Source organism: Cervus canadensis, chromosome 19, assembly GCF_019320065.1.
Source record: "Cervus canadensis isolate Bull #8, Minnesota chromosome 19, ASM1932006v1, whole genome shotgun sequence".
NCBI lineage: Eukaryota > Metazoa > Chordata > Mammalia > Artiodactyla > Cervidae > Cervus > Cervus canadensis.
Window position 1 is genome coordinate 46128493 of NC_057404.1, and position 22688 is coordinate 46151180.

Sequence of the window (22688 nt, forward strand, 5' to 3'; positions counted from 1 at the left end):
ATAAGCAACAGTTTTGCACTCGGGTAGCCTGGAGCTCAACACCTGTCTCTGTACTCTCTCCCTATCACACATCAGGCAAGTTATTTTCTGCTCTAAGCTTCAGTTGTCCCAGATGTGAAACATATACATTATGAAATATACATATACATTATGAGTATAATTAGGTATTATTATATATAATTAGATGAATATAGTGAATGAATATAAATAAACATATACATTATGAAACAGTAACATTAGATGGGAGTGAATGAGAAGATACACATCACATGCTTGGCACAGAGCCTGGCAAATTAAGCATTCGTTAAATGCTTGTTTTACCCTTGCTTCCTCCTCTTCAATAAAATAATAAATAAATACCTGGCTCTGAAGATCTCAGAAGTATAGTTAGTCAAAATATATTTTACCCTTCAACTCATTTATAAATATTAGGATCTTTATATCAGATAGTTTCCAATTTATAAGCTAGGAAATCGACTTGGTTCTTTGTGGCTAGGATTTAAAGTATTTGAGAAGGAGTAGAAGGAAATAAGTGAGTTTAGAGTAGTGAGGCCAGGATTTGAGAAGTTAGGTCATTATCCTGTGGACAAAGTTTTTAAAAGGATGGGAGTGCAGTGATCCAGTTTATAACTTGAGAAATCAGTCTAAGAAAAATGTGAAACGTTAACTGGGAGGAAGAGACCTTAGTTTCATTAAGGCATGTTAGGAATGGGCTCAGCCTCTACTCGGGAGACAGTGTGAATAAATGCAGAGGGGGCCAAAAGGGAGGACTCCTGGATGAAATCAATGAGGTGGAATTGATGACATCTGACCAACCAACATGGTGGTGAGGGGGAAGGAAAATACTCTTGGTTGATGATCAGGGTCATCATGAACTGAGATGATGAATGCAAGAGGAGGCAACAAGCATTGTGGGAGGAGAAAAATAATAGGTTCAAATTTGGTAAGTTACAGTGAAGTAGCTGAGGGGTTTCCCAGTAGAGGTGATCAGTAGACACTTACCAATGGATGTTTCCATTTGAAAAGCATTGAGTCCACGTGCTGGAAATCAGGATGGTATAAAACACATGGCCGTGTAGAGTGTTCAGGTGTAAATACTGGAATCACTGTGCAAAACTTAATAGCACTGGGGCTAATTAGCAGGAAGGTCTAAAAAAGTTAATCTGCTTAACCTTAATGATTACATCAGTATAACAGTTAAAGCTCCAAATCTAGACATACAGATGTGTTACTGGAGCCCACTCCCCAATTTCTTTCCCCTTTAGCAGCAGCAGCACTTTCTAAGGAGTATGACATTATGAAAGGAGTGACATTAGAATGGATTCAAATCCGAGCCTAGCCAGTGATTAATCTGAGTTACATTTAACAAATGACTTAATCACTCAGAACCTCAGTTTCTTCACCTTTGGAGTTGGATAGCAGTGGTAACCTTAGGGTTGCTATGAAGGGAGGGAAAAAAACACAGTGGTCAAGAACATGAGTCCTTAAAACAGACTGTCTTGGGGTTGAATTCTAATGTGCCATTCATTAGCTGTGTGACTTCAGTTAAGTTTCTGACCCTCTCTGGGCCTCAGTTTCCTTACCTGTAAAAAGGGATACCCTTTCCTTTGCTGTTTCTGAATTAATCGGTGACCGGGCCCATGCTTCCCAATCTACCACTCTTCCTGCAGAGAGAAATGAAGCACTCCCCCAAGAACAGGGTGAAGGTGCAAGTCAAGGACCACAGAAATTGTTACCAGGTGCCCAAAAGCCCAAGGCTGCACTTAGGAAAAGAATTGCAGTTCTGGCGAAAAGAAGAATGACTCTATTATAACTGTCATCTGATCAGGACTGGGCAGGAATAGAGGTCAGTGTGGCCTTCCTGGTTCAGAAGAGCGTAAATGAGGGTTAGATTCTGAGTATGTAACAGCTGGAAAGGCACCTGTCCAGTACTTTCTTTTCAAAGATGAGGACCTGAAGCTCAGGAAGGTTGTCTGCAGATGGTCATACTCCATACCAGGGACTGAGCAGGACTCCTGACTCTCACTCCAGTGCTCCTTTCTTCACATAATACAGACGGCCTCAGATTTGCTAAAAAATACTGTGTGGTTGTTCTTTCTTTTCTGAAGAAAGGAAATCAGAGATCTGAAAACGGACCAATCACCCAGGCATTATGTTTTACATTACACACAGTAAAGCACTTCCCAGGTGGCGCTAGTGGTAAAGAAACTGCCTGCTTGTGAGATCCATGAATTCCATCCATGTGGGGAAGATCCCCTGGAGGAGGGCATGGCAGCCCACTCCAGTATTCTTGCCTGGAGAATTCCATGGTCAGAGGAGACTGGTGGGCTACAGTCCATAGGATCACAAAGAGTTGGACTGAAGCGACTTAGCATTCATACTCATTAAAAAAATGTATGTTGTGATGACAATATAATTAGAATATGTTTGGCTTAGCATTAGACACAACTTTGAAATGAGAACGAAAATCCACTGACAGAATCATCTGTGCATCCTCCTATTCTACCATCCTAGCTTCACCCCCAAACGTATCTAATTTCTCATCCTTTTCACATGGGCAATATTTTTTTACATTTCTACCTTTACATGTGCTGCTTCCTGTGCCTGGAATGCTTTTTTCTTCATAAATTAACTCATCTGTTCAAGTTATTAGGTTTTCTGTGTAATCTACTCATTCCAATTCTAGTCTTGTTGGTTTTTGCAAGAGGAGTCTGGCAGGCTACAGTCAATAGGGTCGCAGACTCCGACACGACTGAGCAACTAACACACACACACACACACACACACACACACACACACACACACACACACACACACACTCTCTCTCTCTCTCTCTCTCTCTCTCTCTCTCTCTATAGCACTTAACAGACTTTATCTGGATGTGACAGTGTCTTCAGCCAATAATGATCTCCTTAAAAATGTCCCAAGCCTAATGGAGTGCTCAACACAAGCACTTCTCCCGTATTTTTACATAATTAGAAATAGAAATAAGATGAAAGCAAAGGAATGGTGAACAAGGGATTCACTATGTAAGTTACTTCCAATAGGAAGAGGCCGACTTTGGATGGCGGGTTGGTGAATCCTCATAAAATATTTCAAAATAAAATTTAAGAATGCCGTATTACTAAGGCACAGTAACTAAAAATTACTCATGCGAGAAGACTGGCCTATTGTTATCAGTTACACTACAAAGGTTGCTCTTTGACTAAACTGTCCACACGTTCGTTCCCTGCATTGATAAAGATGTAAAGTTGAAACGGGGAATTAAAGGTTAAACCTCTCTTTCGCTTAGTGGGCCTGATTTTTACATTCAAACTCGTGTGTCAGTAGACATTGCTTTGGGTGTGAGCACTTTGTTTCCTTCCGTTTTTAGCAGGAACAATACGCACTGGGTTAGAATATTCCCTAGACTTGGTTATTTGGTGACGTGAACGGAAGGTGCTCATTTTTGGTCTCCCCAACACCACTGCCAAATAGCACGTATTTACTCGGCGCCGAGTTATACACTAGGACTAACAGCGAGGATTCAACAAGGCAACACCACCGACTTCCCTTTACAAGCGGCCCGTGGCTTTTCCGAGGAAACGCTTGCCCTGGGCCGGTGCCCGAGCGCTAATCACCCCTCCGCGCCTGGCCTGGCGGCGGTGACTTAGTCCAGGTTCTCGGGTTTTCCAGAGGAGGGCGGCTGCCCGAACCAGCCTAACTGGGCTTGGACGCCGCGCTCGGACGTTCGAACGCCGTCCCTGGGGCCTCGGCCAATGGGGAAAGCGGGCCGCGAGGCCACGCCCCGCCGTCGATGACGTCACGACGACGCCCAGGGCGCGCGGGCTCCTGGGCGCCTGGGCCTCCGCCCCCTGACGTCAGCTAGCAGCTCTTTCTTGGGCTCTGTGCAGGTTGCTTCTCCGCCAGGTCTTGTGCCTGTTGCTGCCTTCGCCTTCTGCACCATGGCTTTCGTAACCAGGCAGTTCGTGCGCTCCATGTCCTCCTCCTCCACCGCCGCGGCCTCGGCGAAGAAAATCCTCGTCAAGCACGTGACGGTCATCGGCGGTGGGTTGATGGGCGCCGGCATTGCCCAGGTGGGCCGTCCGCGGGCACCAATGCCCGCTCGCTTTTCTGCCCGTCCTGACAGGAAGGCGCTGGCGGGCCGTGACACGGAGTGGGGTGTCCGGCCCGAGGCCAGCGCCCACGGAGACTCGGGGAGTCTTCATCGCGACCCTCCCACGTGTAGTTTGAAATTTCTGGGCCTGTGAGTCTCCACTCCTCCGAAGGTCTAGTGTCTTTGGGCCGAGCCTGTTTCTGGGGTTTGCTTCTCGAGACCCGGACTGCGATCAGTTTTAATTTTATCAGTTATTCTGCAGTCGTTAGTTAGAGCAGTTTTTTGCTCTCCTAAATGGTCTTCTTTCTCCCCTCCGAATGTTTCCTTTGCTTGCTGAAAAGAATAGTAGTCAGCACTTCTGTAGCATTTTGTAAAGTTACCTAATCGGAGCATATGAGGCCCTGAGACTTCACTAACAGCTGCACGAGATGTCTTTGACCCAGTGCCCTCTGGCGCTGGGGAGACTGGGGGAGCGGGCGACTGAGGGCTCTGAAGAAGCCTTTAATCTCGCTGCATCTGCAGGACTCTGCCCGGTTCCAGCTGGGCTGTGATTCAGGGTCAGGTGTGCAGTTACTACCTAGGTCCTGGGTTGGGAAGATCCCCTGGAGGAGGAAATGGCAATCCACTCCAGGATTCTTGCCTGGAGAATTCCATGGACAGAGGAGCCTGGCGGGTTGCAGTCCATGGGGTCACAAAGAGTCGGACACGACTGAGCACGCGCGCGCACACACACGCTGTGATACTTGTATTTTTACTTATTGATATTTAGCGGTTATTTTCCAGATCGGATCAGGTAGCCGTGATTTTCATAGCTTAGCTGATAATATTCTCAGCATTTCAGCGCTTTGCTACTTGTATTGTGGGCGGGGAGGCATTTATCTAATTTTTCTTGGAGGAGTACTCAAGTTAAGTGGCTATGATCATGAAAGAGTTTAATTTTTTTGTTTTTTTTAGTGTCTGTTTCTAGCCACAGCGTCTGTTTTCTGTGCTTCCTTTTTAGAAAAATATTTTATTATTATTACTATATACCTTAAACTTTCCTACACTGCAGGTTTTTTGCAACATATTAATTTGATAGCAATTTCTCCTGAAATCTGTATTTCATTAATTTTTTACCCTGAGACGCTCCTATTTCTTCTCAGATCACCCTGTTTATTGTGTACATGCCTGGTGCTGGGTTATGGAATCTTTATTATATGTGAGGTGGGAGGGGTAAGTCCCTTTAACCTTGAAAGTTCCACACTTTACATACTACATGATACTCAAGAGAAAGTTTAGGTTGAGTGCATTTGTATTTCCCTGCTCCACCCAAATCTCCCAATGCCATGAGAGAGAGAGATTTATCATGGGCAGGTATTTGCTTAAAAACCTGTAAACAGCATCTTAGTGGCAAGATATTAGAGTCTAAGCTCCCAATAACAATACAGGAAAGGGGTTAGAAACTATAGTTGATGGTCCCTTCAAGACATCAGTGGAAGAGGTTTAGAAGCTAAGTTGAGTGTCACTTCAGCTTTTGTACAAATTCAAGTTGCTCAGTTCTTGGAATGTTGTATCCATTACTGGCCAAAAAAGAGTGTTATGTTGTACAAAAATGCACACAGGTAGAACCTAAAATTATAAGTATGATGTTGGAGCTTTCATCTGAGAAAGAAGGGAGGAGCTTGACACTGACGCAGTTCAGACTGTGGATCACATTCTTGCACGGTTGGACCAAGGTGCGCCTTTTGCAAACCTAAGGTGTTAAAAAAGAAAGCTATTTACCCCTCAGAATGGAGGTATAATGAAACTGTCACTCAAGAAGTTGATAAAGACCAAAGATTTAAGTAATTCTGTCCTTACATAACAAGGTTTAAAAGAGCCTCGGCCACTGTGGGTGGCAGTTTTAATCCTGTGGAGGGGAACCACCCTTTCCTGAAGGATATCTCTGTGCCACTTTCTGCCCGTTGGTTGGCTTTGATCTGTTTTTGCACTCTACCCTAGATCATGCTGTTTGAGGCGGTGTTGCCTCATTTTTTATGCTCCTTGACCTACAGCTTTTGGTACTGGGTAAATCTGTTTTGCTTATTTAGTGCCATAGACTTATTAGTTGACATATCTTGACTGTAGATTGTATTCAGTTCACTGTGGGGAGCTGGGATGGCGTGCTGGCCTGCCTCACGTTGGCTGTATGGACATGGGAAACGTGCTTCTGTGCCTTATTTTACTAATCTCTAGGGTAGGACCAGCCTCCTAGGAGAGTGGAGAGGGTTAAATGGATTAGCACACATCAAGCACTTAGCCCAGTGGCATTTAGTAGGAACTTGAATGTTAGCTGTCTTGAGGGTTATTACCTTTATAGTGTTACCCTTGTTCTTTTGCCATTGTCCCCTCGCACCATTCCCATCTCTGATCTTGCTGCTGTTGTAGGACTGTAACCTTAAGATGGAAAGTGTTGGTTGTGATTCTGTCCCTTCTTGCTTGATCTTCAAGGTGAATGCCAGTTGGCAATGTAGTTTGTTCAGGGACCTCTGAAGAGAGGGGAGGCATTTTTTATTGTCCTCAGTAAAGCTTTAAAAGCATAAGCACAAAGTAACACCTAAATTACGCCCTTAATTTGCATTTAGCTTCATTCTCCAGAACTCTTTCTGAAGTAGTTTAAATTTTAATCAAGGTGTAGTTCTATTTACATTTTTAATACTTTAAAAATGTCGTTTCTGGCATGTGTTCCAGTTCATGTTGAGTAGGATGAAAAAAAAAAAAAACAACCCTAGATTTTGTGGGAGCCTGACACATTTCTCAAGCAATTAAGCAATTTAAGACAAGTGAGTTCTGTGTTTAATAATACGTAGTTGATCAGAGCACAGACCATATGTATATTTGTTTTGTCCAAGAGTACTTTGCCTGTCATTTTTTTTTTTTGCTTGTTTTAAATTAAAAAAAAACAAACTGATTCATAGTTAATATTTAAGTAAGGTTAACTTGTTTTGTGTGTTCACACATTATTCTTACTTGGGTCTCATTGCCAATTTATCTTCAGCTGGATACTTAGGCCAGCAAAGAAGCTTCCACCAGTAATTGACCCTCGAGTAGGGGATGGGTTGTTTTTTGCTTTTTAAAGAAGGGAAAAAAGAAAGTTATTAGCTGTGCATTTCTTCAATTTGTAGAATGAGTTTAAGCTTTGCTTCCTGAATTGCCTTTTTTTAACATAAGGAGCTCAGAGAGTTTATGGCTTTCATTTAGTTACTGGTGGGCAGCCAGTGGGATTTCTGGGAATGGCATTTCAGGAGTGGACTTCTTGGCTTTCTGGTTTACCTTCATTTTAGTATGCCATACTTTGAGGAAGAGAGAGTTTGCATCTTGAAGGGGATTGGAGCTGGGTTTGCACCCAAAGATTTTTTTTTTGGTCCCTCTTAAAGAGCAAAAAGTGCACACTTTTTCCGGGGAGAACTCCTTAGGCTGTTAAAACAGGATGGGGTTGGGGGAGCCGTATTCTAAACTACAGATATGTTTCCCTGACATTGTATTGCTGAGGGCTCAAGTAGGTTAGAAGTCTTCTCTCTCGGCTCTGCATTGGTTCGCCCATCTCTTTTTCCTGCCCCCCCCCCCAACTCTGAATTTTCTGATGCTGGATAGAAGAACGATCAGAATTGCTTTGTGTTATTCAGCTGTACGTTTCCCCTGTTGCCTCAGTGAGTTTGCCTCTGTTGAAATTTGCTTGAAAGCAGCGCAGGGGCCTAAGAGAAGTTTTAAGATCTCAGGAGACTGGCACCACCATTAAGTTGTAAGCTGTCCTTTGGGACTCAGACTTCTTTATGGAGGGAATAGTTTTATTCCCAGGTATTAACTTCGTCCTCAGGCACATGGGGTGGGTGTGTCCTGAAGTTCTTCCCTCACTTCCTGTGTTGTCACACTGTTCTTTATTGGGCTGTTCTCTGATCTCCGTGATGTACTGGTGACAGTAAAATCAGCTTCTGTTGGCATGTTAGTCTTTGGACTTGGAGTGTGGCTGGGGATACTCTAGAAGAGATAGGCCTGACAGGCAGAAAAGTGAATGCCACGCGGAACATGTTTGGACATTGTGGAGCAGAAATGGTACCTCAGTCAGGTTTTGGGTTTTCTCTGACGTGTCCTGGATGCACCTCACAATTATTTGCCCCTTTCTTGAGTTTCTAATTTTAGTTCCCCGCCCTCCGTCTTCTCCCCAGTTCTGCCTTAGGCACATACCTCACTGCCTGGCTCTCCTGGGTCCACAGGCAGGTGATGCTTCTGGTTGCTGTGCTGTAGCTTCCTCCAGGTTATGCTGAAATGTGTGATGGTTTCTGCTGAGTGTGGTTGAAAGTGAGCAAGCTGTAAGGTGCCTGCTGGAGTTGGGTTCCAGCCCTTCTGCTCCTGGCTGCGGGAATCTTTAGCGAGTCTCTTAGCCTCTCCCCGCTTCTTCCCTTATCAACAGATAATGTTACTTGTCTTAGTGTTCTGAGGGTGGAAATGAGCTAAGAGCTGTGCTAGTGTGTTCAGTGGAAGCTGTTTAATAATTGTTAGCTGCTTTTATGTAGTGTAGATCCATCAGCTCTGATCTGGTGATGACTTCTCTTATTTTAGATTCTTTTAGCAATGCTTGAAGATCTGATCGTGAGCTTGTGAGAGTTCAGACAATTCGAAAGATTTTAAGACTAATTGTGTGGGTTGTTGAGAGATAATCTTAGTGCTTTCTTTACTTGTATTTGGTTATTACAGTAAGTTCATACTCATAGAGCATTTAAATCAGCCTGGCACTTAAAAACCACTACAAATGTGTGGTCTTTTTTGTGCACTTTTTTCCTGTTCTAAGTACTTTAATGTCTCTGTCATTTCATGTGACCATTATAATAATCATCCTAGCAGAGCTGTCACCTGGGCCCAAGGGTCAGAGGCAGAGCTGAGGCTGGAACTCAGGTCTTTCACACGGTTCTGCTGGCTGGAGATTCCTGTGGCTGAGATGACCACAGTCCTACCTGTACCTTTTGGCCTCTACTGTCTTTTGGGGAGAAGTGTGGCCTCCATGGGCAAGGGGCTCTGTGTGTGTCTGGAGTCAACAGTTAGCAGCTTGTCCTTTCTTCAGCTCCAGGTTCAGCTGATCATCTCCATCCTCTGCTACCATCTTTCTGCCCATAATAGACTCAGGCTCCCCTGGCATGACTTCTTTGTTCTCTCCAGCTTTTCCAGAGAGCTTCCTCCCTCTGTGATTGCCACTGTTGACTTTGTGGCCACCTCATGCCCTCTGAAGACGGGGTTCCTGTCGGAATGTCTACCATTTTGCAGAAGGCTCTGAGGAGTGCTCCTGCCTCTGTTCTTTCCCTTCTAATTCCTAGAACAAGGATTGATTCCTGAATTGTTGAGGAAGCATCTTAATTGGTTCATTTCAGCAGAATCTAATAGAGGAAAAAACCCTCATCCTAATAACCATTGCCATATTAATCTTCCTGGAGAATAGTTAGGATTTGCAGCTCTCTTCTCTACTCAGAAAATGTCCATTCTGACAACGTCCTTCTGAGATTCTTAATATAACAGAGCTGGTTGATGCCACTGATGTGTCCATCTATCCCATCTCCTTTCCAGAATTTGTGGGAGATGGGAGTAGAGAGTCCAGGAAGAGAAGTTATTTTTTCTCTCCATCACCAAACCCAGATGCTTATTGAATTTTTTAAAAAATTGTGTATTTAACAGACTCATTTAAAAAATGGAGGCACATTCCTTTGGCTTTTTAGAAATACTTTTTTAGGTATAAAAATCTAAGTTAAAAAAAGAGGCCAACCAATGAACTTAATGGTTTTTAGTATAAACCAGCTGTGGTGGTGGTTGAACACTTCAACAGAAGGCCTTTTTCTGATTGTTAAAGTCAGTGAACACAGCTTGTATTGATGGCAAAGTTCAAGGCATTGCATAACCAGAGATAATCATGAACCCAGACTTGCCAGCTCTGGGAGATAAAACTGATTTATGACTTTTTTCCTCCCTGGATCAAGTCCTGAGAACTCAAGGGCAGGTCTTAATGCAGAGGTGCAGCAGCCTCAGGGGGAGCAGTGACTCAGTGTACTTATTCTGGGTGAACACCTCCTCTGGGTATCAAGAAGTCAGAATTTGGTTGTGGCAGAGGGTACATACAGCTCAGTGGTTTTCAGAGAGAATGTAATGTTGAAATGCAGCCCTCCTGTAGTGTAAGAGCACTTGAAACCCCTCACTGGACCAGTTGCTGCAATTCTCACAAATTGATCACTCAAGTAATAATTCAGAGAAGGGGCTTCAAATCTCGTGGTATGTTTGCAAAAATATAGAAATCCAGTACGCTTCTGCTTGGCATGTTTCCTTGGCCCTGTGACTGGAGTACTCGGGCATTTTGACAAATGTGCTATTTACTGGGCCTATTTTTATAGCTCTGAAGCATCCTTGTCCAAAAATATTTCTCTTTGGCTAAGCCTGCTTTCCACCAAAGCTAGAGAAGTCGTGGAGTTGAGGACATAGCCTTCAAATACATTTTTTTTTTCCATTGCAGACTTCTTGTCTTGGAGGTCTTGTAGTCACTATCATATAAAACTAGAGTCCTCAGTAGATCTTCAGTGGGTTGATTCAGATTCTTGGCACTCAAGTTAAAGTGCCAGGGAAAGTCCTCCTTATTTATTGAAAGTATATCTATGGGAGATGAAAAAAGATCGCTTCTTTTTGTGATCTACTCTTCCACTGCCATCTCCTCGGGAAGTTGGGAATAATTCATTGATTAATTTGGGAAAAATGAGTGTGATTGGTTTCCTTGCATCCAAGACATGTGAAATTCTTTTCTAAGTAAGAACCTTCAATAATGTAACTTTAAAAATCAGGTGTGAATCATCAGTATCACTCTTATCAGCAGTGTTGATAAGCTGATACAAACCACCCCCAGACCTCTTAATGTTACAAGGCAACACTGTGAAGCAGTAGCTTTCACGCCTGGACCAGGGGTCACTGTGATGCGGGAACTTCAGCAGAGCTACTCGGGCTGATTCTAGACCTGCTGGAATCAGCCCTCACAGCACTGTGCTATCCAGAGTCATGGTCCTGTCTTTTGATACACACGTGTGCATGTTTCTCTTGGGTGAAACTGCTGGATTACAAAATATGAATATATTCAACTTCAGTAGGTAATGCTGAACCGTTTTCCAAAGTGGTTATATCAGTTTAGAGTTCTACCATCAGGGTCGGAAGGTCCTCCTTGCTCTGTAGGATTATGTTGTTGTTCCTTTAGTCATTCTAGTAGTTTAGTGGTATTTCATTGTATTTTTATTGGAATTTCCTTTTTACTAATGAGGTGAACCCCTTTTCATATGTTTATTGGCCATATATATTCTTATATAATGTCTTATTAGATTTCATTCCTATTTTAGTATTGTGTTGTACATTTTCCCCTAATTGATTTGTAGGAAATGTTTATGAATTCTGATTATGAATTCTTATATGTATTTCAGATATCTTCAATTTCCTGCATTGACTTTAATTTTCTTTGTGGTTACCATAAGGCTAACATATAGTAACTTGTATGTGTAACAGTCTGTATTTGATTTAATAACAACTTAAGTTTGACCCTATTCTGAAGCTCAACATTAATAACCCTCCTTGGTTTATGTTTTTGATGTCACATTTCACACTTTTTTATCTTGTGTATCCCTTAACTATTCTATTCCAGTAGAACTATTCGAAACCCTAAAGAATGATGCCATCATGGTGTTGCATTCAATATGTCAGCCAATCTGGAAGACCTAACAGAGGCCACAGGACTGGACCTTTTCTTATCCCAATTCCCAAGAAGGGTGGTACTGAAGAATGTGCTAACCATTGGACAATTGCACTCATCTCTCATGCTAGTAAGGTCATGCTTAAAATCTTGCATGCTAGGCTTCAGCATTATGTGAACCAAGAACTTCCACATGTCCATGCTGGGTTTAGAAAAGGAAGAGGAACTAGAGGTCAAGTTGCCAACATTTGCTAGATCATAGAGAAACCTAGGAAATTCCAGAAAAACATCTACCTCTGTTTCATTGACTGTGCTAAAGCCTTTGTGTGGATCATAAAAAACTGTGGAACGCTCTTAAAGAGATGGGAATACCAGCGCATCTTATCTGTCTCCTGAGAAATCTGTACTGTCAAGAAGCAACAGTTAGAACGCTGTATGGAACAGCTGATTGGTTCAAGATTGAAAAAGGAGTACGACAGGGCTGTCTGCTGTCAACCTGTTTTGTTTAACCTATATGCTGAGCACATCATGAGAAATGCTGAACGGAATGAGTTACAAGCTGGAATCAAGATAGGCAGAGAAATATCAACAACCTCAGATATGCGGCTGATACCACTCTGGCTGAAAGTGAAGAGGAACTCAAGAGCCTCTTGATGAGGGTGAAGGAGGAGAGTGAAAGAGCCAGCTTAAAACTAAATATTAAAAAAGCTAAGATCGTGGCATCCCGCCTCATTGCTTCATGGCAAATAGAAGGGGAAAAGGTGGAGGTAGTGACAAATTTCCTCTTCTTGTGCTCTAAAATCACTGCAGATGGTGACTGCAGCCATGAAATCAGAAAACAACTGCTTCTTGGCGGGAAAGTGATGACAAACCTAGACAGTGTGTTGAAAAGCAGACACATTACTCTGCTGACAGAGGTCCATATAGTCAAGGCTATAGTCTTCCCAGTGGTCACGTAGGGTTGTGAGAACTGGACTGTAAAGAAGGCAGATTACCAAAGAATTGATGCCTTCGAACTGGGGTGCTGGAGAAGACTCCTAAGAGCCCCTTGGACAACAAGGAGATCAAACCAGTCAGCCTTAAGGGAAATCAACCCTGAATACTCGTTGGAAGGACTGATGCTGAAGCTAAAGCTCCAGTGTCTTGGTCACCTGATGTGAACAGGTGACTCATTGGAAAAGTCCCTGATGCTGGGAAAAATTGAGGGGAGAAGGAGAAGAGGGCGTCAGAGGATGAGATGACTGGATGGCATCACTGATGCAGTGGACATAACTTGGGCAAACTCTGGGACATGGTGAGGGACAGGGAGGCCTGGCGTGCTGCAGTCCATGGGGTCGCACAGAGTTGGATACGATTGGGTGACTGAACAACAACAATAACCCCTGAACTAATTACAGTAATCATAGCTTTTCTTTTTAACTGCTTTTTTGTCTTTTAACATTCATACTAGCTTTGTAAATGATTAATCTACTACCTTTGTTATATATGTTTACCTTCCTAGTGAGATTTATTCTTTCATATGTGTTCTTGTTACTAATTGGTGCCCTTTCTTTTCAGCTTAAAGTCCCACTAACATTTCTTGTAATACAGATTTAGTAGTGAGGAAGTCCTTCACTCTGAGCTTTGCCAGGAGGATGTTCTTGGTTGTAAGTTTTTGCTTTTGTTTTCAGTACTTTGAATACAGTGTTTCTGCTGTTGGTCTTATTGGGAATTCCCTTGTGTGTAGCAAGTTGGTTTTCTCCTGATGCTTTTAATATTTTACAATATTAATCTTTGTCTTTGACTTTTGACATTTTAATTACAGTGTGTCTTGGTGTGGGTCTCATTTAGTCAGAATCCAGGAGGAGGGGCTTCCCTGGTAGCTCAGCTGGAAAGGAATCCGCCTGCAATGCAGGAGACCTTGGTTCGATTCCTGTGTCGGGAAGTTCCCCTGGAGAAGGGATAGGCTACCCACTCCAGGATTCTTGGGCTTCCCTGGTGGCTCAGACAGTGAAGAATCTGCCCTCAATGTGGGAGACCTTGGTTCGATTCCTGGGTTGGGAAGATCCCCTGGAGAAGGAAATGGCAACCCACTCCAGTATTCCTGCCTAGAGAATCCTCATGGACAGAGGTGCCTGGTGGGCTACAGTCCATAGGGTTGCAGAGGTCGGACACGACCGAGGGACTGGGCGCTAGGCACAGGAGTGGGGGAGGTGGCCCTGGAACGGGTGGTCGTAACCCAGCGTGGTGGTGCAGCGGTGAGGGTGTGTGGGCTGTTGCTGGAACACGGAGGACTCCTTGTTTGGGACTCAGAGGGTCTTGGGGGTGGCAATGTTTAGTTAATGAGGGGAAGTTGGGGAGAAGGAATGGACAGTACAGAGGCCTGGAGGTGAGAGGTGATAGCAGATGTAGGCACCTACACGCCTTGCGGTGGTCTCTGGCAACAGTGAGAACAACAACAACAACATACAGGAAAACTTACTTTAAAATTGTACAGTTCAGTGACATTTAAGTACATGCCTGTTAAATAATAATTTCCCATCTCTCCCTCCCCCAGCTCTTGGCAGCCATCTTTCTACTTTCAGTCTCAATGAATTTGTTCTGGATTTTTCGTATGAGAGAAATCACTCAGTATTTGTCCTTTTGTGACTGCTTTGTTTCATCTGAAAATCTTAAAGTTTCATCTGTGTTGTAGCATGTGCCAGAATTTCTTTCCTTTTTGAGGAATAATATTACAGCGGGATACTTTTACTGGAGTCATATTCCATTGCATGTCTGTAGCACATTTTATTTGCCCGTTCATCCATCAGTGGACACTTGGGCTGCTCCCACCTTTTGGTTTTTGGGGATGCTGCCGTGAACATGGTCTGCAACCATGTTAGAGTCTTGCTGGTCTGCAGCTATGTTAGAGTCTTGCTTCGAAGTCTGTGTTAGAGTTCTTTTGGATATATATCCAGAAGTGGAATTCCTGGATAATATGGTAATTATTTTTAGTATTTTGAGGAACTCTTATAGCACAGTCCACAGGGGCTGCATCAGCAGTGTGCAGGAGTTCCAGTTTCTCCATATGTTTGCTAACACTTATTTTATGTTTTTTGTTTTTGTTCCTTTTTTTTTTTTTTTAAATAATAGCCATCATAGTAGGTCCAAATAGATCAGAGGTTTGTTTTTTTTTTAATTTTAATTTTTTAAAAAAAATTTTAATTGGAGGCTAATTACTTTACAGAGCAGAGGTTTTTAACACTATACTCTGATGGACTTTAGGGTTAGGAGTTCAGTGCAGTTCCTGGGTGGTTCCCAAACCCCTCTCCCCTGACCTATGCTTTATGTATTGCTCTTCTGCATACCTTCTTAGGAGGAATAATTTCATGGCTAAAAAGCCTGAGAACTGTTGCACTGGTTTCCTGCTCTGGTGGTTGATGATCTCTGTTATCTGTAGCTACTAAAGCTGAACAGTAAATGCTTTCCCTCTCCGATCTTGCAGTAGTTGAGACACTAAGGTGCCTCTCACTCTCTCCCCACTGTGATAGAGAAGAAAGCGGCATTGGAGGGAAAGCTGTGTTGTGTGTCTGCGGCCATCCCTGACCTGGCTCACACGTGTCCCTCACAGATGACGGACACACACAGGGTCTGCAGGTCTCTTTGCCCACAGCCCCTTGGATAAATGGTATAGGACACATTGACATGCTGGAGGAAATTAAGCATAAATCCAGTTTTGAAAGTACAGAGGTGGTCATGTTACACGGCAGTTGCCCTCTAGTTCCCCTTTGGCCTGGCATCTCCACCACCAGTGCCAGAAAATGGTTGGTCTGCCCACCAAAATAATAGAGATTTTTTGTGTTTTTTTTTTTTAATGTGGTAATTGACTAAAGAATCCAGTTGTTATTTTTTTTTCTATTCTTTTTTGTGTGTGATTTTTCATAATTATGTTAATAACTTGATTGTGTAAAATTTGTTATAAAGGGTTTCTAGTAGCAAAACCAGTCATGATTTCTTGAGAACTTATTCCTGAGATAATTCACAAATTGAAGATTTTAAAAACTAGATCTGTTATTCATGCATTCTTTTCACGAAGATTAAGTGTACCTTTGTGCTAGGCATTGAAGCGGGTGAGAGGTAATGTGTGGTTGCTGCTCGAGTTGCTCACCATCCAGAGGAGGTACAGGTATGAACAGCTAACTGTCATGAAGGCACAGATGACCTGCTTATCGTATCTGGGGTGTCACCTGATACAGATGAAAGTTTCAGTGGGTTAAATACCTTACCTTAAGATACAGTCTTTAGACACTGAAAATATGATGTTATAGATACATAGGATATATCTTCTTAGGTAAGGAAAAAGGGACATTAAAAAGTATATGTTTAAAGAAAGGCATATGCATGTAACTGCACATATATGTATATGAAATTTGCATTACTGGAAATTTTGGTTGGACTGAAGTTCAGCGTATGACAGAACTGCCCTATGTTGGGCTTTGTGGTAACAGCTACTTTGGATTCTGAAGAAGTGGACGATGTGGCAGGTCTTTTGAAAAGGTTTCTAGCTATTATTCAGTATTTTGAGTTCATCATCAAAACCTGATGGTAGTTAACTTTTCCATATCTAATTTATCTTTCACAGCTGGAATTTCTCTTACATCCTCATTGGTTTATGACCTTTATTCTAAAATTTGTGAGATTTTTGCAACTTGAAATTGCTTACAACCATTTGTTTCTTATTTCTCTCTTATATTCATGTCCTGGGGTTTGGACTGCTGTTAACATCACTAAGTGATCATTGGTAGCTGTGACTCTCACCAGCTCCACACTGTTTTGTTTTTTTTTTTTCTTTCTATATTTAGGGTCCTGCAGGAAGGACCTGCTGTATCTGTAAATCAGTAGAGGCACAAAGGAGTGACTGCCTGTGCTCGAGGTTGACAGAGCTTTCACCGAGGGAGAGAGGGCCTCTTTGTCCGATTATGGGTTGGCATCCGTGAGGCGGAGGCGCTTCCTGGTGGAGGGAACCTCGGGGCAGGGTGGTGGAGCCGGGAAGCAGCCCACGGAGCAGTGTGACGGGGCTGGGGGAGGGCACAGGCTTGGGTCACTCTGCTCTCCGCACCTGGTATTGAGCAGTTAGTTACCGGACAAGCACCGTGTGCAGGTGATGAGTGGCAGGGGCCGCAAGGACCAGATCAGTGCCTGCCACTAAGAGAGTCAGATCTAAGAACAGAGGCCACATGGCACCGTGGACTTTGGCGTCAGGCAGCCTGGTGACAGCAGTAAAAACCTAGCTCTAAGGTTTAAAACAAGAAAAAGGACATGCGTGTGGAGAGGGTAGCTTTTGAAATGGGCCTTAAATGATGAATAGAACTTCTTTGGATGTAATTAGGGCGGAAGTTAAGAAAAAAAAGTGTTGTCCAGCAACGCTTGTGACCCTCAGGATAGTGGTAACATTAATGGAGTCAAGAGAACTGGCTTTAGGGTCACGAGGTATTGACTGCAGGCTTCCCAGGTGGCTCAGTGGTACCGAACCCGCCTGCCAATGTAGGAGACGTAAGAGACACAGGTTCGATCCCTGGGTCGGGAAGATCCCCTGGAGGAGGGCCTGGTAACCCACTTCAGTATTCTTGCCTGGAGAATCCCATGGACAGTTGAGCCTGGCGGGCTACAGTCCATGGGGTCACAGAGCGGACACGCCTGAAGCAACCTAGCACGCCCGCACGTGGTACGGACTGTAGCTTAGGACAGAATGTGCTGCTTTCACAGCTAGCTGGAATCATGAGAATGAGTAAGGTTCCAGAAAGAAAAGGTGTAAAGCCAGAGGAGAATACTGAAGGCAGAACCTTGAGAGATTCCTTTGAGAAGATTGAGAGAATTAATATGGCTAAAAGGAACAGATAGAGATAAGAAATTGGAGAATTTAAAACAGGGGGGCTTAGTTGGCAGTGTGTAGTGCTGTGGGAAAGTAGAAGATGAGGCCGAAGAACAGGCATTGACTTTAACACTTAGAGGACCATTGATGCGTTCTTGCATCCCGTAGTGCTGGAGCTCCACATACAGCTGGGTCCCCCGGTAATTACAGGACTTCTGTAGTGAAGCAAAGTTCAGCTTCAGGTGGCTGACGAAGTTTGTGGGTGTTCCCCCTGCTTTTTAAACCTTCTTTTTAAATGAAGAGGGATCCTAACCTGTTTGTAAAAATGTAGGGACAGGGACACAGAAAAGAAAACCTGGAAATGAAAACTAGAAAGGGGGCAAGTCGTGAGATCCAAAGATGTAATTTTAAAGACGAAGTAAAATCGTTTCCTTTAGAGGCAGTACCTGGATCTATTATTAGGCCTTGGACTCTTACAGAAGGAAGAAGGGGCCTGCCTAGAATAAAATCATTAAGCTGTTGTGATATCCTGGGCACTGTTCTGGGTGCCTAGCATATCACATGTTCTTTAACTCTTAATGCTCTCAGCAATTCAACTGTGTTAACTCTCTTAATCCTCTCAACAAGTATTAACTCTTTTGATCCTCTCAGCAACTCTTCTGCTCCAATTTTAGATGAGGAGACAGCCTATGAGAGTTAAGGAATTTTTCTGTCTCACAGTTGGTAGACAGGCTCCAGAGTCTGGCTCTAGCCCAGTTCAGAGCTGTTTCAGACCGTTCCCCTCGGACCCAGCCATGCCTTGGCTCCCCTTGGAGGCAGCATGTGAGCTCGGGATACAGGCAGGCCTAGCTTCAAAGCCCCTCACATCCAGACTTTGTTCGCTTACTGTTACAGGGCCTCCTCCGAAGGCTATTATGAAGACCGGACAGGATAATTTGTGAGGAGTGAAAGCTGCTGAGAGCAGGGGATTTGTTTTGTTCATCACTTTATCCCGGGACCTGAAACAGGCACCGCGTGGTTTTGAGTCGAGAGGAGGCGGCAGTAGTGAAGGGAATGAATGCAGAGCTGTGCCCTGCGTGCTGCCATAAGGGGGTTCCTCTCTACCCCAGGGGAGCTCAGGTGTTGGGGTGGTGGGGCAAGAGTGCTCACCTCAGAGAAGCCAAAGTTTTTGTGTGGCCCTTGGTCATTTGGTATAAATCATTTTCTAATAATCTGCATTTTCACCCAAACTATTTGAAGGCTTCCCCCACTGTCCAGATTGTTTGTATATCCCAGTACAATTACTTGGCTTCCAAGAAAAACACAGCACTTCTTGTTATGTTTTTTCTGGCTTTAGCCTTCAAACCAGCATGTGGCTGAAGCTATGAGTGAAGATCTAACTACTGGCCATGCTTAAGGTTGCATCTGCTTATTGCGCCAGTCTGGGATGTAGTCATGCAGCTTTCAGGTCTGACATGGATTGCATGGGGCCGAGGGACAGGCTGCCTGCATGCTCACTCTATCTTGATGATAGCCCATTAGAAACAGCAGTAGGGAGGAATACCAACCCCACTTGGAGTAGATGAATAAAATCAGAACACTGGACTCATGCCATGGAAATGTCAGGTATCTGCCACATACCAGGCAGTGGGCTCCCTGTGGTTTGTTTGTTCATTTACTTATTCAGCAGATATACATTGAGTGCCTGCCGAAAGGTTGTTGTTGCGCCATGAAAGACGCTGGGATTCTTGGCCTCTGGAGGAGAAGAATTCTCTCCGGGGCCAGTGACAAGGCTTGATCGCTCAGAGCTTTTGTGTAATAAAGGTTTATTAAAGTATAAAAGAGATAGAGAAAGCTTCTGACATAGACATCAGAAGGGGGCAGAGAGAGTGCCCTGCTGCTAGTCTTGAGCCGGACTTTATACAGCTACTAGCAGGCTGCTAGTTGGAGAAAGGAAGCGTCTCAGAACTCAGAGACTGGCACCAGCCCTCACCCGCAGCACGCCTTTTGGCATAACACTGGCACCGGGCGAGTTGTCCGGGGCCATTAGGCAACGGTAAACACATAGTTCATTAACATAGCTTAAGACATATTTCCATAGGAAAAATGCATTGGTTAGCTCAAGGTTTGAGAAAAGTTAAGGGCAGGTGGAACCACATGTTGTCATGGCAACACAGAAGAAACCTGTTTTTAAATTTGTGTAGAGAGGGGGAAAAAATCTAACACTTGTTTGTTTCTTCCTACTGCTTAAGAGAGAGGGAAAAAATTGTCTGACACTTGCAGCCTATTTCCTCTGTTTGGAGACCCCTGGTCTTCCTGCCTATTACCCTCTCACCACCATGCACCAGGCACTGGGTTTGTGAAGATGAATAGGACAGGAAGTTACCCTCAAGATGTTGCCAACCTTGTGTCTCCTGGGTATGTCTGCAAACAAATGATTGTAAGGGAAGTTCTTTAGGTTGGATGGGGTTGCTGTCTGCAGATGGGTAGAATGAAAATACTGCTTTCATTGAAATTACTTGAAGTGCTAAAATGGTAGTTTATTGCTATGCAGCCAAGAACTTCATCCTAAAATGGATAATATTTCAAGAATTTAAATTTATCTTCTTCATCTGTATTTCCTCCATTCAGTCTTAATTGTATCCCCTTTGGGTGAGGTTTTGTTGTTGTTGTAGTTTTTTTGGCCACGCCATGCAGCTTGTGAGATCTTAGTTCCCTGACCAGGGTTTGAACAAAGGCCATGGCAGTGAAATCTACCTGGAGTCCTAACCGCTGGACTGCCAGGAAATTCCTCACCAGCCATCTCTACTTTGGGTTTAAGCTAGAGTATCTTTTTCTGCCTGTGGAATAGCAATACTATAAGATTTTCTTCGTATTTTATTGAAGCCTTATGAGTAAATCAAGATAAGGAAAGCTAAAGTAGAAAGTGTTCAGAGGGATAACCATTTAGAGCATGCAGTTATTGCTTTCTCAGTAGTCTAGGCATTTTGAAGATCCCAAAATTGTAGAAAATGTTCAAGGCAACAGAGGGAAATTTAGGAAAAACAGTTAAACTAAGTTCCTACAAGAGCAGCCTCTGTAAAGACCATTGAGGCGCTGTGGGGCTGAGGGACGTTTTGCAGAGTGAGGCTGTGATCAGTGACACGCTGGGAAGGTCTGTCTGCTACCTTTCTGAGACTTGGCCCCTCCTTGCACCTCCTGTATATTCTGGTTGATATGGGAAAGTAAACAGACATTTTACGCACACAGTAACTTTGACATGGATCATTTGACATGTGCACTTTGTTCTTCTAGAACATTGCCTAGAAGGCTTTGATTTAATAGCTATTTTTGCTGGTGTCTGCATACTGTATCACCTCCAGTGTGCTTATGCAGACGCGGGATGAAGAAAAGCAATGACTGAATTGCCCAGTGTCTTGTTATGGGTCGAAGTGGGGGTGGGGGAGCCAGGGGTGTTTATCAGAGGACTTCGGATAAGTCCTCATTTAGGCTGAAAATACTCTTGGCCACGGATTTTCCCAGTTGAATTTTAGTGTTCTTGTAAGTCTGTCTTGGTTCACTTGAATTTTTGAGGGTTGCTTCATCTCTTGGTTTGGTTCTGTTTGCAGTTTTTAAAAAAAGCAATCTTAAGCGGATAGCGTTATAGCTTATCTGCAACATAACCAAAGATGCCCTGTGACTGTCACAGTCAAACATGATACTAACTCTGCAAGTGGCTTTCTAGGGAGATGGCGTGATCCCACCTCCCTCACTGACTCCGCTCCACCTCTTTAAGCTTAATACCTTATTCCTTGGGAAAATGGCGTCTTCCAGGTGTACCCCTCCTTCTGGGTACAGAAGGTGTACCCAGCCTTCTGAGATCTGATTCCTGACAGAGTTCTTCACCATGTGGCTTTTATTTTCTTTGACTTCCAACATACGGAGCTTTGTATTCTTGGGTGTTCCCCACCCCCCGCCCCCACCCTGTGTTTTCTCAATGGGATTTTAAAGTTTCAAAACAAAAGGACACTGCTTTAACTTTCTCTTTTTATTTCTTTGGCCACTCTCTGTAGCTTCTGAGATCTTAGCTCTTGAACCTGGGATCGAACATGTGCCTTCTGCAGTGGAAGCACAGAGTCCTAGCCACTGAACCACCAGCGAATCCCTCTGCTGTCTTTCTTTGCCTCTGTTGCCTTCAGCTTTTTCTCTTGTTCCAAATGTGCTTGAATTTTCCTCCCCAATCCCCTGAGGGCAAAAAAGGCTGAGTGATGCTGGAAGTGGACATGAGGGAAAGCGTACTGGGACTGGGCAGGGGGGAATCTGAGGAATCCTGTCTGGCTTATTCAAAGCATGAGCTAGGGCAGAGGTTAAGAGGAACAAGGTGAAAATCACCTGTGTTATTCCAGAGGGACTGTCGCACAGAGGATCTGAGACAAGAATAGAAGGTCCCCAAGCCAGCACCTCTGCTTGCCCCCTTGTGGGGGAAAGTACTCCACTGGTGGTCATCACTCCTCCTTTCAGCTGTTGCGCCTCAGGGGTGCCTGTCTCGGAGCAGTTCAGTTTCACCATTAGATGCATCTGAAATCTGAGATTTGTTTTCTTAGTTTCTATGTCAGGGTTCCCCACCAAATTCACCCCTCTTCTCCAGCTTTGGTGACCTTCTCACCTCTCTCAGTGTTAGGTGCTCAGTCCTGTCTGACTGTTTGCGACCCCATGGGCTGTAGCCCGCCAGGCTCCTCTGTCCATGGAATTCTCCATACAAGAACACCTGAGAGGGCTACCATTCCCTTCTCCAGGGGGTCTTCCTAACACGGGGTCTCCCACATTGCAGGCGGATTCCTTAACATCTGAGCCACCTGGGAAGCCCAGCACTGGCATATAGTCATCGTCATGGCTATAATTTATTATAGCAGAAGGACACAGAGCAGAATCAGCAGAGGGGAGAGTCACACGGGCCAAGGTCTGGAGGAAAGCAGGGACCAGCTTCTTGAGTCCTCTCCTGCTGATGCCCACACAGGACACACTTCATTCCTCCAGCAGCCAGTTATGATGGGTCCTGTGAATGTCTGCCGGGGTGCTCATCA

The 22688-nt window shown here is 44.0% G+C and overlaps 1 protein-coding gene across 1 annotated transcript in view; it reads left to right on the forward strand.

Moving 5' to 3' along the window:
- The first annotated feature begins 3790 nt into the window (after window positions 1-3790).
- Window positions 3791-22688, forward strand: part of HADH (hydroxyacyl-CoA dehydrogenase) — a 41287-nt gene continuing 22389 nt past the window's right edge. The window contains exon 1 of the mRNA XM_043438454.1: window positions 3791-4076. Within this exon, the coding sequence (XP_043294389.1) occupies window positions 3945-4076 (132 nt within the window). The 5' untranslated portion in view covers window positions 3791-3944. The remainder of the gene's footprint in view (window positions 4077-22688) is intronic.